At 40.9% G+C, this 17404-nt stretch overlaps 1 protein-coding gene across 4 annotated transcripts in view; it reads right to left on the minus strand.

Annotated features, from left to right (window-relative positions):
• Positions 1-17404, minus strand: part of ZC4H2 (zinc finger C4H2-type containing) — a gene marked incomplete at both ends in the record, with an annotated part of 34157 nt that overhangs the window by 1744 nt on the left and 15009 nt on the right. The window contains 3 exons of one of the 4 annotated variants that reach the window (XM_079727574.1): positions 1048-1210; positions 2103-2275; positions 3873-4044. In XM_079727574.1, the coding sequence (XP_079583700.1) occupies positions 1048-1210; positions 2103-2275; positions 3873-4044 (508 nt within the window). Of the gene's footprint in view, positions 1-1047; positions 1243-2102; positions 2276-3872; positions 4045-17404 lie in introns of those variants that run through there. The other 3 variants (XM_079727575.1, XM_079727576.1, XM_079727577.1) reach the window with 3 other exon arrangements.

Genomic DNA, 17404 nt, shown 5'->3' on the forward strand with positions numbered 1-17404 from the left:
TTGTTGGTCGCATCATTTGCAAATATTTCCTCCCATTCCGTAGGTTGGCTTTTCATTTTTGTTTATGGTTTCCTTTGCTGGGCAAAAGCTTATAAGTTTGAATAGGTCCCATTTGTTTACTTTTGCTTTTATTTCTATTGCCTTGGGAGACTGACCTAAGAAAACACTGGTACAATTTATGTCAGAGAATGTTTTGCCTGTGTTCTCTTCTAGGAGTTGTATGGTATCATGTCTTACATTTAAGTCTTGAAGCTGTTTTGAGCTTACTTTTGAGTATGGTGTGAGGGAGTGTTCTAACTTCATTGATTTACATGCATCTGTCCAGCTTTCCCAATACCACTTGCTGAAGAGACTGTCTTGTCTCCATTGTATATTCTTGCCTCCTTTGTCGAAGATTAATTGAACGTAGGTGAGTGGGTTTATTTCTGGGCTCTCTATTCTGTTCCACTGACTATAAATACTTTTCCATTAAATAGTATACTATTTGACTATTTACTATTGATCAGGGCCCAGATGCTGTGACTTAATGTTGATAAGGCACAAATGGTTTTTGCCCAGTAGAGATGCAAATTATTTTTGTTACAAAGAAAAGGTAATCACAAAGATTACAGTTTTATTTTTCTGTAGGACATTAACCAGTTCTGGATTTAACATTGCAAACTTATTTTGGCATTCCTTTCCTTTCTTGACTATATAATTATCTGTTCCTCTAATGCTTCTGGAACCAGCTTTGTAATGCTGCTGGCTCCCTCGTTAATGACACACGTTCACTATATATTTGTCTGAGTCACGTTTCTAACGTTCTGAAAATTATACTTTAGCAGAGCCTGCCAATCTCCCTGCATTCTAACCTCTCTGAGAATATGAGGCAACAAGACCAGTGGCTCTACTACAGCACACATACACACCACCCCTTCCTCTGTGTCCCAAGCGAAGGCTGTTTTAGGGAGACCCCAAATAAGTAAGGCCAAAGCCCCAGACCCAACCTTCCATGGGGCTGCTTGAGGCTACCTTGCTTCTTCCACCGTCCATACCCAGCTCACTCACCTTCATAGGTGGGGGCTGCTGCCTGAAGGTGGCTGTCTGCCGAGTGTCCTGCTTCCTAGCCACTTGGAGTTGTTGGGCGGCAGCGGCTGCGGCGGCCAAGGATTCAGGGATCGGGGGCTCCTGCGGCTCCGTCTGCCACTCTGCTTTCTGCTTCTCAAAGTAACTTTGGAGATGAGAGACATTAGCTGGATCATTCTGAAAGCAAGGAGAACCTTGCCCCTCTTAAGGACTCCATGCTACAGAACGAAGGGAGTTGGGCTGTGTGTGGCTCACTGTAGGAAGTTCCTGCACCCTCTCCAGCACAAGGCTCTTCTCCCTGGGTACCAGGTCCCCTGTGTGTTGGGAAGGGTACTCCTCCTGCTCCTTGGCTCTGACAGGCCCAGAAAAATTTTAAAAAATCCCAAGGCTAGCCAAGTCCTCAAAGGGCATTTTTCTACCCTCCATCCCACGTTCCTTTGCAGTATTCCTATTAAGTGTCCTCAGGCCTCTGCTGGCATACCTCTAGGAATAAGAAGCTCACCACTTCCACAGGCAGCCTGCTCTACCTTAAGGAAGTATGTTCCCTTGTATTCCTTCTACTGAACTGAGCTCTGTATCTCTGTAAAGTAAGCTTAGTTCTTAACTCTAGGTCTTAAGATAAAGTTCCAGGCTAGCCCCTGGAGGCCATGAAAGCTCGCCCTTCTGTGTTTTCAAGGTTTCTGGACACCCCTTCTAGACCTTGACTTGGGAGGTGACCTCTTAAGAGTCACAGACGCATACACACACAAAGAGTCATAGACATAGTCTTGTATTGTCAAAATTGCACAAGGAACTTTAAAAGCCATCTAGTAATTCTAGTCTAATCATCTAACAGCCCAACACAGAGACTTACCCAAGGTCATGCAAGGAGTCGGTCGCTGACAGGCCTGGGTCTAGGACTGGGTACCCTGACTTTCAGACCAGGCTTTATGTGTGTATATATACGTGAGTGTATATATACACGTGTGTGTGTGTGTGTGTGTGTGTGTGTGTGTGTGTGTGGTGTATGTTGCAGGGACAGGAGGCAGGCAGCTTACTCCAAGGAGAGCTTCTCCTCCTCTTCACATAGGTCAGGGAGCCTCTGCAGGCCCAGAGTCATGCGCAGGGCATCCACATGTTCCTTCAGTGGCTTATACTCATCATGTAGCCGCCGGGTCGACTCTAGCAGCTTGTTTAGGTCATTCTCAGACTGTTTGATGGTGTTTTCCATCTGGAACACAGAGTGAGGCAAGCACAGAGAAAAGACTCCAAGATTCTCAGCGAGGCTGTACAGCTGAGTGGATAATAGCACAGGCTCCAGAGCCAAACCAATCTGTGATCAAGTCCTCAACCCACTATGTATTCTATGTGACTCTTGTCAAGCCTCAGTTCTTTCATCTGTATAATGGTGGTAACAATCATACCTACCTCGTATAATCTTGGTGAAGATTCAACGATTGAATTCATATAAGTGCTCAGTACAGGGGCTAACACAGAGTAAAGGCTCAATTAGTGGTAGCTATTATTCAAATATAGCATCTTAGAGCTGGAATGGCCCTTAGAGCTCATGTAGTGCACCCCACCACCATTTTACAGATCAGAGAATTGAGACTCAGAGAGAAGAATTACCTTCCTCAGAGAAATGCTTCCTAGGAGCCAAGTCTACATTAAGACTCAGGGCTTCCGCCTCCCAGGCCGGTGGCTTTTCTCCTAAATCAGTGGTTCCCAAAATGCATTTACCAGATCAGCAGCATCAGCATCAACTGGGAACTCATTAGGAATGTAAATTCTCAGGTACCACCCCAGATATAAGCAATCAGAAATTCTGGGGTGAAGTCCAACAATCTGTGTTTTAACAGGCCCTCGAGGTGACTCATGAGGCATGTTCAAGTTGGAGATCCACTGGCCCAGATTTTCAGCACCTCTGTGACTAATACCTTGTTTATTTCTCTATCCTTAGTTAGCTGGCAGCAGAACTGCCAACTCCTCATGAGACCCTCATATCCTGTGATCTTGTGACACAGAAAATCCCAGGTAACTACTGTCCAAATTGCATTCATATTTCCTTTAAGGCCCTAGGCTTGGCAATATCAGGAAGTAGATATTGCCACAGAAATGAGTTTCCCAAGAATAGAAACTTAGCTCCTTCAAACGTGATTTAAAAAAACAAATCTCATTATCATAGGCTCTAAGGGTTAGAAAGGGCCTTACAGGTCAGCACCTCCAACCTCCCTCTTGGTGAAGGAATCACCAATACTGCAGCCCAGACAGGTGATCATTCAGACTCTGCTTTAATAACTCTAAAAAGTGGGGGACTTATCACCATAGCAGGCAGTTCATTCCCCACATTCCAAGGGTCTCCAAACGAGAGACTGTAATGAGGGAGTCCCAGTTGGGTAGGCTGGCAGAGATGGTTTGTTTGGCTTAGTTGGAAGCTTCGGAGCCCTAAATGTAAGTTAGATCCCCAAGGCATTCTGCCTCCTCTGCTTTTCCCCAAGGCTAGCTCTCAACTCCTAGACTCCCAGAATGAGAGCACATCAGTGCTGAATGAGACCTCAGAGGTGACTGAATCCCTCTCATGGTACAGAAAAGGAAAATGATGCCCCGAGAGAAGAAGGAACTTGTCCAGTGATATACAGCCTATCAGTGACAGAACCAGGGCTGGATCTCAGAACTCCTGGATTCTTCCATTTCAACATAGCCTGATGCCTACTCCCCCAAGTTGGCCACAGCCACATCTCAAGGAGAGTCCACAGCACTCACTACTGCCTATTCCTCCTCAAAGGGCCCAGAAGTAGGCTTCAGGCAGCCAGCCAAATACCACATACCACATTGATATCAGCGTGGATCAGTCGGAGTTCCTCCACGTGGGCCATCTTCTCCTGTAGCAGGAGGTCCATCTCCTGCTTGTATTCCTTCAGGTGCCTCTCCTCTGATTCAAGGGCCTCAAACTCAGCCTTCAAACGGGTCTTGATCTTTTCCATCTGCAGGGTCTTGTTCCTGCCATTCCCCCAAAGGAGGAAACAGACCAGCAGGAGAAGGCAGGAAAAGGGAAATGGAGTACAGAGTTAGAGAAATGGAGTACAGAGTTAGGCCGTGAGCCAGGGCTAACTGGTTAAGCCATCTTTCTAAGCTTCCCTCTCTTCAGGCAGAGGCAGCCTGAAGCCATCCCCACAAAGGCAGGAGATTCTTTCTTCTAAGATAAAAGCTCAGTGGGTCCCGAACTGGGATGATTTTGATCCTTGATGGAGCATTTGCAAACATGGGGCAGGTTTTAGCTGTTAGATTGATTCAAGGGAGAGCACTACTGGCATTTAGTGGATATGGGCCAGAAATGCTAAACAGCCTCTCAATGCACAGGAAAGTCCCACATCACAAATAACTCCCACCCAAGATGCCAACCATGACCTCTTGAGAAACTCTAAAGCAGCACTATCCAATAAATTTTCTACAATGATGGAAATTTTCTGTATCTATGCTTTCTAGTACAGTAGCCACTAGGCACATGAAGCTACTGAACATTCAAAATATGGCTAGTGCAACCGAGGAGCTGAATTTTGAATTTTATTTAATTTTAATCAATTGATTAAAATTAAGTTTAAACAGCCACATGGGGATAATGGCTCTCATATTGGACCGCACAGCTCTATAGGGTCCCCTCATCAGTTCCAGAAGAGGCAGGAGACAGGAAGATCTGCAGCTCATTTCTTTTCCTAGAAAACATAAAACCTATTTCTGGTTGTTAAATCCCAATTGCATACCCTCTGGCTCAGTAATCCCACACCTAGCAATTTATTCTAAGGAAATAAGTCAGGGAAGCAAAATGTTAATACACAGGGATATGCTTTCTGGTCTATGGGCAAAATTGGAATATTTGGCAACCACTAAAAGGAATCATTATGAAGACTTGTGACATGGAAAATGTTGAAGATACTCCATGAAAAAGGTATATACACTAGGATTGCAATTTCAAAATACACATGCATGTGACTAAAGAAAAGGAATTGGCAAGAGTACAGTTTCAAGGACTTTTGAGACCACTGAAGCCTGCCTAAGTGAAAGAGCCACAAAACTTTGGAAGGAAGCCCCTCTAGGGCACACTGTTGCCCTCCCACTCACTCTCTACTATCTGGTTCTCAGGTTCTGTCTAGCCATCATCCATTACTCAGATTAGGCAGCTCCTTTATTCTGCCTCAGTAGCTGGCTTTCTCCTCCGCCCCAGCCCATCCCATGGTTACTCTTGCTCCACACCCTGGCCTCTGGCCTCTGATCACAGCCTGCTTCTGTGTTCATTCTCTCTCCTTTCTTCAGCATTGCCTGTGGCTCCTGCCTCAAGAGGTGGCCCTCAGTGGCACAGAGCCACAGAAAGAATTATGTTAGGTGGGTAGGATGAGAGGCGAAATTTTTCTTTCAATATTCAAAAATCTCTTTTCAAGTTATTATATTGCTTTTACCTTAGAAAAGGTTAAAAGGATTGGTGTTATTATCCCATCTGTAAAGAAGGAAATTGGGAGTTCAGGATGGTAAGTTGCAGTAAATGGGATGTTGGGATTTGAACCCAGGGCTCTCTAACACCACCCACTACTACACAGGGCCTGACTGGGGTTACCCAGACTAAGGGGCATAAACATACTGAGGGTTCTCGGTATACCTGCTTGACTGCCTTGAAGAGGGATGATAGTGATTTGTACTGGTCAGTTAATCCACTACTTAGAGCCCCTCCCATCTAGACTTCTATTCTCTTCCTCTAGATTGCATACAGAGCAGTCTAAACTTCACCTATCCCTTCACCTATCCTTTACAGATGCGAAAACTGAGATTCAGAGTGATATAGTGTCTCACCCTGATTCATACAGTCAGTTTGTGGCAGTGCTAGGCCTAGAACCCATTTCTGCAGGCAGAGCCATAATTTGAAAGGAATATGGGCTTTAGATTCAGATGTGGGTATAATTCCTGGTTCTGCCCCTGACTAGCTATTTGCCCTTGGACAATAAGAATAACAACTACATTTAGAGTTTAATTATATTCATTGAGCACCGATTATGCACCAATTATAGAAGGCTTAAAGATACATTCATTCAACAAATACTTATGGAACATTTATCATGTGCCAGCCACTGTACTAGGTGCTAGAGATAGAGCAGAGAACAGGACAGCCTGTGGACAGGAATCTTCATCTAATGAGGAAAATAGACCCTGAACACATGTAAAACTAAATGATAAGTAATATGGATGAAATGCAGAATGCAATGGAAGGACACACCAAAGTGTTCTAACATAGCCTGAGGGACACTGTAGTCAAGGGGGCTGTCACAGGAAGCTCCCCTGAGAAACTAAGAGTGTGACATCTAAGCTAAGACCTGGAGAATGGGTTGGAGGTAGATGGTGTGTAGCAGGTAGACATAGAGGAGATCAGTCCAGGCAGAGAGAATAGTATTTGCAATGGCCCTAGAACAGAAAAGAATATGGCACATTAGAGGAAGTGAAAAAAGGTCAGTGTGGCTGGAACACCTACTGCAAGAGAGGTGTGTGTGTGTGTGTGTGTGTGTGTGTGTGTGTGTGTGTGGTGGGGGATGTCTGAGATGAAACTAGGGAAGTTTCCAGAACACAGCCTGTATATTTAGATGAGGAGCGAGTACTTTTATCTTCAGGAGAAGGGGGAATCATTGTAGAACTTTAAGCAGCAGGAGAGTGACATAATCTGATTATCTCTTTTCACTTCTCTCAGCCCTGGTCTCCTCATCAGTAACACAGGAATAATAATAGCACTTACCTTAAAGGTTCTTTGCTGAGGGCTAAATGAGTTAAGACATGTAAAGTCCCCAAGCAGAGTATGTGGCACGTGGTGAGCAGTCAACAAATGATAGTACCTATCCCTCCCCACACTGCCCAACTCTTCTGCTATGGTTATCTCCTTTACCACAGTGGTTTAAATTTTGTTATAAAGAGCCTACAATGGGCAGGATGTGTGTATAATGTGTGTGTGTGTGCACACATGCATGTGTGCACATGTACTAGCATGAGTAGCAAGGTATATTACCACTTATTAAGACTATAATAATAATCACTAACATAAGTCACCTCGTAATGTCAGTATGAATAATGGCATTTTATAGGGCTGGCCCAAGCCTTCCTAATTTGTAATCAATTCAGTTAAGATGCTAGCAACTACTACTGAATGAAATCAGGGGTGAGAGGTCTCTCTCACTGACACTTCATAGAAATCCACGTAGTACATGTTTCCCTGCTTGGATGAATCCCTTTTATCTAATCCTCCCTCCTCCAACCGTGTCCAATTCTGCTTATAGACAACCCCATGTTGTCGGGCAGGGGACACTGCAATCCCAGATTAAATCCAAATAAACCAAAGGTTTTCACCTGGTGGGGTCACAGTTAAAGTGCTGCCTGGAACTGGAAAATCAAAGGCACAAAGGCTTCCTCAAAATCACCGTGGTATTTCCTCTCCTTCGGGAGGAGGGTTGTCACCAGCAAAATGGCAGCTTTATCCTTTGGGTATGAGGGCCAAGGTAGCCACAATCCAAGGTGTTTTGGAGCCTTTTTCTATTGTCCACTGTGGCAAGAAATGGCAAGGACTAGGGACCCTGACTAAGGGGCAGAAGGGCTAAGACTCCTCGTTATGAGAGGGAAGCAGAGTTAGGAAGATGGAGTTCAGAAATAGCCTCTATTTACTGCTATTTCTAAAGTCAGTTTCTTGGGGGCTGGCGGGGAGCTCGGCCCGTGATTTAGTGGAGGGACAGCGGTGTCACTGCAGCCTTTGATGGTACCACTGTTACCTCTCAGCAGTGGTTTACCAAGGGCCGGGCAGTGAGAGCAGTCCACCCCAGGTGTGGAAAATAAAGAGGTGCATTGTGTGCAGAGAATTAAGAAAATAATAATAGAACCAACTAAAGTTGGTCTGCTCTTTATTATCACCATGCACTGCCAATTCTAAACAATGTCCTCTGAAGGACATCTGGGCTGATTCCAGTTTTTGGCGATTATGAATAAAGCTGCTATGAATATCCAACTATGAGTTTAGTGTGACCGTAAATTTTCATTCCTCTAGGATAAATGACCAAGACTGCAATTGCTGGTTTATATGGTAATTGCATGCTTAGTTTTTTTGAGAACTTGCCAAACTGTTTCCCAGAGTGGCTGTACCATTTCACATGCCCGCCAACAATGTATGAGTGATCTAGTTCCTCGATGTGTCCAGCCATTTTGCTTGAACTGTTTTAAAAGGTATATGGTGATACCTCAAAGTGATCTTAATTTGCATTTCCCTAATGGCTAGTGATACTGAACATCTTCTCATGTACTTATTTGCCATCTGTATGTCCTTTTCCAAAAAAATGTGTGTGCATGTCTTTGGCCCATTGGATTGTTTGTTTTCTCAGGATTGAGTTTTGAGAATTCTTTATGTGTCCTAGATATGAGTGCTTTGTCAGATATGAGGTATGCAAATATTTTCTCCCATTTATTAGCTTGTCTTTTCATCCTCTTAACCAGGTCCTTAGCAGAACATTTAAAAATTTTTTGATGAAGTCCAATATATATATATATATATATATATATATATATATTATGGATAATGCTCTGGTGTCATGTCTAAGAGTCTTCACTAAGCTCTAGGGTCTGCAAATTTTCTCCTGTGTTATCTTCAGAAAGTTTTATAGTTACATTTGTGTCTACAATCCACTCTGAGTTAACTTTGGTACAAAGTTTGAGGTTTAGATTGAGATTCTTTTTGTTTGTTTGTTTGTTTTTGCTTATGGATATGCAATTGCTTCAGTACCGCTTGTTATAAAGACTGTCCTTCCTTTGTTGGATTACTTTTGCACCTCTGTCAAAAATCAGTTGGCCATCCTTGTGTGGGTCAACTTCTGTATTCTCAATTTTGTTCCAATTACCTATGTGTCTGTCCCTTTGTCAGTATCACACAATCTTAATCACTGTAGCTATATAATAAGTTTTGAAATCAGGAAGAGAGATTTCTCCCATTTATTTTTATATCTCAAAATTATTTTTGCCATTCTAGTTCTTTTGCCTTGCCATATAAATTTTAGAATAATTTTGTCTATATCTACCAAAAATCTTTCTGGCATTTTGATGGGAATTTTATTAAATTTGTACATCAATTTCGGAGGATTGGCATCTTTACTATATTGACTCATCTTCCAAACCCTGGATATAGTGTCTCTCTCTATTTAGATCTCCTTTCACTTGTCTTATTATCATTTTGTAGTTTTCAGCATAAAAGTCCTATACATCTTTTGTTAAATCTTTGTTACACTTAGGTATTTCATGTTTCTGAGTGCTTGTGTTTTCATGTTTTGTAATTGTAGTTTCCACGTGCATATTGCTATGTTTTTTTAATGCTGATCTTACATTTTGCAATCTTGCTGACTCACGTATTAGATGTAGGAGTTTTTTTGTTTTTTTGTTTTGTTTTTGACTTATCAGGATTTCCTACATAGACAAATCATGTTATCTGCAAACAAAAACAGTTTTATTTCCTCCTTTCCATCTTCTACGTCTTTTATTTACTTTCTTGCCTAATTGTCCTGCCTAAAACCTCTAGTGCTATATGGACTAGCAGTGCTGAGAGTGGACATCCTTGCCTTGCTCATGATCTACGTAGGACAGCATTCATTCTTTGACAAGTAAGTGTATTGTTAGCTAGCTGAAGGGTATTTGTAGATGTACTTTATCAAGTTGAGAAAGTCCCCCCACCCCCATTCCTAGTTTTTTAAAGAGATTTTATCATAAATATGTGCGGACTTTTGTCAAGTGCTTTACCTGTATTAATTGACATAATCATGCGATTTCTCTTCTTTAGCCTTTTGATATGATAAATAACATTGTTTGATTTTTCAACAACAAACTAACCTTGCATCTCTGGAATAAACCCCTCTTGTTCATGGTGTCAATTTTTTTAAATATATTGCTGAATTCTATTTGCTAATAATTTGATAATGATTTTTACATCTATAATCATGAAGGATATTAATTTATAATTTTCTTGTATTGTCTTTGCCTGAAATTGTTTCAGGGTATTAAGGGCTTCATAAAATAAATGGAGATGTGTTCTTTCCACTTCTGCTTTTTGGAGAGACTGTTAAGAAATGGGGTTAATTCTCTTTAACCATTTGGTAGAATTATCCAGTTAAACCAAATGGGCATGGAGGTTCTGGCTTTGAGGGTTGTTACTTTACAAATTTAATTTTCTAAATAGTTTCAGGGTTATTCAAATTATCTATTTTATATCGGGTGAGTTGTGGTAGTGTTTTTTGAGAATCGGACCATTTCATGTAACTTGTTTAATTTACACGAGTAGAATTGTTTATAGTATTCCTTTGCTATTCTTTTGAAGTCTGTGGGGTTGGTAGTGACATTTTCTGTTTCATTCCTGATGTCTGTAATTTGTGTCTTCTCTCTTTTGTCTTTGTTAGTGTTGCTAGAGGTTTTTCAATTTTTGTGCTTTTTCAAATATTCAGCTTTCTGTTTGATTGATTTCTCTACTTTTCTTTCTGTTTCTAATCATCAATATCTGCTCTTATCTGTATTATTTCCTGTTTTCTGCTTGCTTCGGTTTTATTTTGCTCTTCTTTTTTATTTTCTTGAGGTAGGAGCTTAGATTATTAATTAGAGGCACTTCCTATGTTCTAAAGTAGGCATTGGTGCTAAAAATTTCCCTCTCACCACTGCTTTTGCGTCATCCCATTTTGATATGTTCATTTTTCATTTTGATATGTTTCATTTTCATTTTCACTCAGTTCAATGTATTTTTTTATTTCCCATGAGACTTCATCTTTGAAACATGTGTTATTTTAGTTCTTTTTTTATTATTATCCTTTTTCCTGGTATTTTTTCTGACTTCTTGATTTCTAGTTTGACTTTTTTAATGTCAGAGAACACACTGTATTTCCTGTCTTTTAAATTTGTTAAGAATTTTTTTTTTGTATCCCAGAATATAGTCTATCTATATTGGTATATGTTCCATGGACACTTGAAAAGTATGTGTATCCTGTTGTTGGGTGGAATGTTCTATAAATGTTAATTAGATCCTGTCATTGATGGTGTTGTGGAGCTCTATACCCTTGCTGATTTTCTGTCTAGTTCCATCAAATGATAGACGTATGTTAAAGACCCCAGCTATAATTGTGGCTTTGTCTATTTCTTCCTTTGGTTCTGTCAGATTTGCCTCTCATATTTTACAGTTCTGTTGTTGGTGTATACCCATTTAGGACTGCTAGGTCTTCTTGGCAGACTGACACTTTTGTCATTATCTAATGTACCTCTCTGTACCGAGTAATTTTCTTTGCCCTGAAGTCTACTTTATCTGATATTAATATATCCATTCCTGCTTTCCTTGGATTAATGTTTCCATGGTATATCTTCTTTCATTCTTTCAACATACCTATAGCTTTATATTTGAAGTGAAATTCTTGTAGAAAGCACAAAGATGGGTTATATTTTCTAATCATCTTGGCTGATCAGTATTTGAATTGCAGTATTAAGGCCATTTATATCCAGTGTACTTATTGATAAGTTAGGACTTAAGTGTATCATTTAATTTTTGTTTACTATTTGATATCTCTCTTATTCGATTCTCAGTTTTCTTTTTGCTGCCTTCCTATCTTTAATTGAATGTGTTTTGGGATTACATTTTATCTATACTGTTTTTAAGTGTATCTCTTTCTATAGTTTTTTCAGTGGTTGCTCTAGGTATTATATTTCATAATTTATCATAGTCTTCCGTGTCATCTTCTTATTAGGGTGAGTGAAGAGTAGAAACATTACCTCCTTTTATGCCCCCTTTGCCCTCCACCATTTATAATATAACTATCTGAAATATATCTCCTACATAAGAGTTATGTTTGTAGAGAACCATATTACTGCTTCCACCATCAGAAATGATTTAGAAAACTAAACAGGAGAAGGAAAATGTACTGTATTTTAATTATACTTTTACTCTTTCTCTTTGTTTTTCTTCCTTCCTGATATTCCATGTTGTCTTCCTTTAGGAAAGATTCCTTTAGCTATTATTATTTTAGGGTAGACCTGCTAGTGACAGTTTCTCTTAGTTTTCTTCATCTGAGAATGTCTTAATTTATTCCTCATTCTTGATGGATATTTTTGCTACATGTAGTATTTGCGGTTGACAGTTCTCTTCTTTCAAGACTTGAAAAATCTTGTGCCACTTCCTTCTGGCCTGTATATTTTCTGATGAGAAATTCACTGTCATTCAAACCACTTTCACCTATAGGTAAGGTGTAATTTCTCTTTGACTACTTTAAGGCATTCTTTGTCCCTAGTTTTCAGACATTGACCATTATGTGTCTTGGTGTGGATTTCTATGAGTCTATCCTCTTTGATTCAGTTGGTGTATATCTCTTGACAAATCTGGGGAGTCTTCAGCCATTATTTCGAATTTTTTTTTTAATTTCACCCTCACTTTTCTCTGTAGACAAGGCCTCTCAGTTGTGTAATTCCTCTTCCACCCTTCCTTATGCCTTCCTTCCCTTTTATCCCCATTTCCTACACCATTTACGCCCAACATAGGCAAACATTCAAAACTCCTTAATGCGTATTTACTGTGTTGCATGTGTTCTTCTAAATGGTAAATTATTGATGTATATTAAGGAGAGAAAAGGAGAGGAAGAAGGAGAGGGAGAGGGAAAGAGAGTGTGTGTTTGTGAGAGAGAGAGATCTAGAGAGTGTGTGTGTTATGGACTGAATCATGTCCCTCCAAAATTCATATGTTGAATCCCTAATCCCCAATGTGAGTGTGTTTAGAGGGGGGCCTTTAGAAAGGTAATTAAGGTTAAATGAGGTCATAAACGTGGGGCCCTAATCCAATCGGACTGGTGTTCTTTGAAGAAGAAGAAGACACACCAGAGGTTGCCTTCTCTCTGTCTCTACATGCACAGAGGAAAGGCCATGTGAAGACATAGCAAGAAGTCAGCTGACTATAAGGCAGGAAGAGAGCCCTCACAAGAAAGCAAATTTTCTTGCACTTTGACCATGGACTTCTAGCCTCCAGGACTGTGAGAAAAGAAATGTCTCTTGTACCCAGTCTGTGGTATTTTGTTGTGGAAGACTGAGCAGATTAACACAGATTTTGGTACCATGAAGTGGGGTACTACTTTAATAAAAACCTAAAAATGTGGAAGTGGATTTGGAACTAGATGAGGAGTAGAGGCAGGAAGAGGTTTGAGGCGCATGCTAGAAAAAGGCTATATTGCATTGAAGTGACTGTTGGTAGAAACATGGACATTAACAATGCTCCTAGTGAGGTCTCAAAGAGAAAACAGCAACATGTCATTAGAAACTGGAGAAAAGGTGATCCTTATTATAAAGTGGCAAAGAATTTGGCTGAATTTTGTTCTAGTGTTCTGTGCAAGGTAGAGCCCGTGAGCAATGAAATTAAATATTTAGCTGAGGAGATTTTTAATCAAAGTGTTGAATGTGAAGTTCAGCTGCGTATAGTAAAATGCAAGACGAGAAAGAGAAATCAAAAGAATCATTAATCAAGATGAACCAGAACTTGAAGATTTGAAAAATTCTCATTCTAGCCATATTGCAAAAAATATAAAGCATCTTATGGAGAGAACGCCAAGGATGTGGTTAGAAACCAATCTTTGAGGAGATTACTCATGATTTTAATTAGGTATCTCAGCAGAAGTCAGGAACAGAGATGAGATTATACAAGCACAGACACTGTCAGTATGAACCAAGGGGAGCAGAGAGAGGATGAAATAAAGGAAAGATTTTGGAATCTACAAGGCAGGACAATAGAGTTACTTAGCTGCAAACATGCTTCATCCTTCAAGTAAAGGAAAGAATGACACCAAAGGTGATTAAGAGATCATCAGGGCTGCCATTCCCACCATTGGGTCTAGACCTAATGGGCCCTGGGGGCAAGGCTGTTACCTCCTCAGTTTCAGTAGGACAAGCTTCCTCTGACTAGTGCCTCAGGAGAAAGGCAACAGCAAAGGGCTGTGAGGGTGGGGGTGATACTGCCCAAAGAATCCAGCCAAAGATTATTCTCCAGCCTGAAAAATCTAACGAAATTTGCCTTGCTAAGTTTTGCACTTTCTCGGGATCTATCATCCCTCTCTTCTTTCTGATTTCTCCCTTTTCAAAAGGGAATGTCTATCCTATGCTTGTCCTACTACTATACTTGGGAAGCAGATCATTTGTCTGGTTTCACAGCTGGAGAGGAATTTTACCCTTTAGATGAATCATACCTCAAGCCTCATCCAAACCTAAATTAGGTGATATTTAGATGAGACTTTTGACTGGACATAGGTTCTGCAGTGCATTAAGACATTTGGGGCTGCTAAGAAGGGATGAATGAATTTTGCATGTGAGAAAGACATGGATTTGGTGGGAGGCATAGGGAGGAATGTTATGGAATGTATTGAGTCCCCTAATATACATATGTTAAAGCCCTAACCGCCAAAGTACTTCCAAGTACTTTGAGGGAACTTTCAGGGAGGTATAAAATTAATCTCCAAAATATTTGGAGAGAGAATTTTAGGGAGGTGTAAGTTTAAAGGAGATCATCACAGTAGAGCCTTAATCTGGTTGTATTGACGTCCTTATAAGTAGAGGAAGGGATGCATGAGCTCTTTCTTTCTCCACACAAGACCAGAGGAATGACCAAATGAGTACATGGGGTGGAAGCAGCCATCTACAAGACAGAAGAGAGCCCTTACCAGAAATCAAAATTTCTGGTATCTATATCATGAATCTCTAGCCTCCAGAATTGTGAGAAAATAAATGTCTGCTATTTAAACCACCCAGAATGTGTTATTGCTCTGTGGCCGAATAAGCTGATTAATACACACGTGCCTGGGTGCAGGCGTGCATGCACACACACAGACATAGACACACACACACATGCACACATACGGTATAGACTAATGATAACATATATTTTTCACATGGCACTCTGATGTTAAGATCCAGGATTCCTTGCTTCTAAGTGTGGTCATCCACCACATTTTACCTGTCCACCCTTCCAAGGATAAACTCTCACTTTGCTTCTATCTCCCCCCTCCACAAACAATACTTTGATGAATATTCTTGTACCTGTCTGAGTAAATTTAGGGGGCTTTATCCCAGGAGTGGGAAATCTGGTGCACAGGTAACGTGTATTCTTATTTCATGTAAGCAGTGCCAATTCGCTGTGCAAGATGGCTATACCAGTTCACACTCCAACCAGTAGTGCATGAGGGCACCTGTTATCTGTGCTTGTACTCAGAACGGAGGAGCAATGGGGAAGCTTAGGGGATGCCCCAACTGGAGACCTGTAACAGAATGCACCCTGAGCTGGTCTCATTTCTCTCTTAAACAACCACTGCCTGACTCACCTAGCAGCTCTATCTTACCACCATCAAGATCCGATTAAGAGCTTTGCCTAGTTATTGCTGCTCTGCCCACCCCATGCCCCATCCCTGATCTCTGGGGGTTAAATAGAATTTTATCTGGAGGTCTCTGTATGTATTTGGGCATTTTCAGTGAAGCCAAACCCTTGGCACAGACAGCAGCCAAGTGATTCACATAGAGCCAGTGGGACTCACAGACCAATGTGGGTAGGACCTGAGCACATGTGACTCTCCAGGCTGGGAGGGACCTTCGAAGGCATCTATCTTCCCTTTGCCAACCACTGCTTAAGTGCTTTCTATAATATCACTTCCAAGTGTTCAATTAGGCCTTCCTTGAACAACTTAGTCACAGAGCTCTCACTGTTTCTCTAGAAAATCCATTCCTTCTATAGGCAGCTCCAACAATTTGAAAACCCTAGGGTCACACAGACTACAGATCAGATGTTCCTTGTTCCCCCCCCAACCATACTCATTCTCTCCCCCCCTCCATAATAATAGAGCCTCTGATTTTCATCTGGGCATGTGACACCTGGACTAAGGGCTGTGTTTCCCTCTCTCTTTTGCAGCTGTTTGTGGCCATGTGACAATGTTCTGGCCAATGGGATGAAAACACATGTGATATGTGCAACGTCTAAGCTGTGACCCTAAAGGGAAGGAGTGTGCCATTCACTTTTCCTTTGCCCTCGTCCCACTGCCTAACATGTATACACAACATCAAGCCATCTTTAACCCTGTAGATGAAGGCTACACCTGGCACATGGTGAAGCAACAATATAAAAAGAGCCTGAGTCCCCAACATGGAATAACAACACAAACCACCGGTCACTTGTTCCCAGACTGTTAATGTGAGAGGGAAATGAAGTTCTGTCTTGTTTTAACCACTGTTAATTTGGAACCAAGTTGGATTAGCTTTACCAATAAACATACCAGATAATTGGCTACTGTATTTAATTGAATCTAAAATGCCATTGGATATAGGGTACACGTTATCTTATGGACTACTAAGAGAAAAAATGCTACCTATTATATTATGACAAAATGTTTTCTTTTAATTTAAATGTTCGTTTAATAGTTTTTGAAAGAGCTCTGGTAGACTGATTTAAGACACTATTTTAGTCAGACTTTTCTAGTCTGAGTCATTTCTCATACACAATAGCTTTTTATTTCAAGGGAAAACCGTGATGAAATCTTTTTGAAGATACTTTAAATAGCAATTAAACTCAACACATACAGTGATAATCATGCACGTCATTCAATTGAAGGGATGATAATATGAACAGCCATGGCCAATTTCGCATGTGCTCATGCATGAACAATAACACAATTCCCTCTTGGCCAATGGCAGTTGTAAGGTAGAATTGTATTTAAGACACATCCTGACTTTAGATTTTTGAAATATAAAATATGTGTGTATTAAATGGTGAAATCTGGTCCTTCAAAACCAAATTTAGGGAATAACTTTCACTTCTACTCTAGTCAAGATAGAGTAACAGGGACCAAATTTACCCATCTGTGCAAAATAACTAAAAGCAAAACAAACAAAAACACCAAGACAAAATATATGAAAAAAATGGTGCTCAAGTCATTGGACATCAGGCAAGTAAGGTAAGTGATCTCTGAGAGATAGAAAAGCTTAGATGAGCCTGAAGATTGCCCCGTCCTACTGCCTAGAGAAATATTCTAGACTGCCAGATGGGGACGGGGAACTCAGACAGAGCCTGGCCATCTCCCTCAATTGAGGAAATGGAGCTATGAGTCTGGAGAAGCCAAGGAACCTGGAGTTCACAGGAAAGAGTTTTGGAGAAGGGAGACCTGTGTAGAGAGAGAACGCTTACAATTTTCAGAGGCTCCCCCTCCAGTACTCACTGAAATATTGATCAGCACATGTGTGTAAGGAAACTTACTACCTGAAGCCAAGGAAAGAACCACCTCAAAGGATTAGAGGAAACAGTGACCAGAGTCCA

This window comes from Hyperoodon ampullatus (genome assembly GCF_949752795.1).
Source record: "Hyperoodon ampullatus genome assembly, chromosome: X".
Classification (NCBI taxonomy): Eukaryota; Metazoa; Chordata; class Mammalia; order Artiodactyla; family Ziphiidae; genus Hyperoodon; species Hyperoodon ampullatus.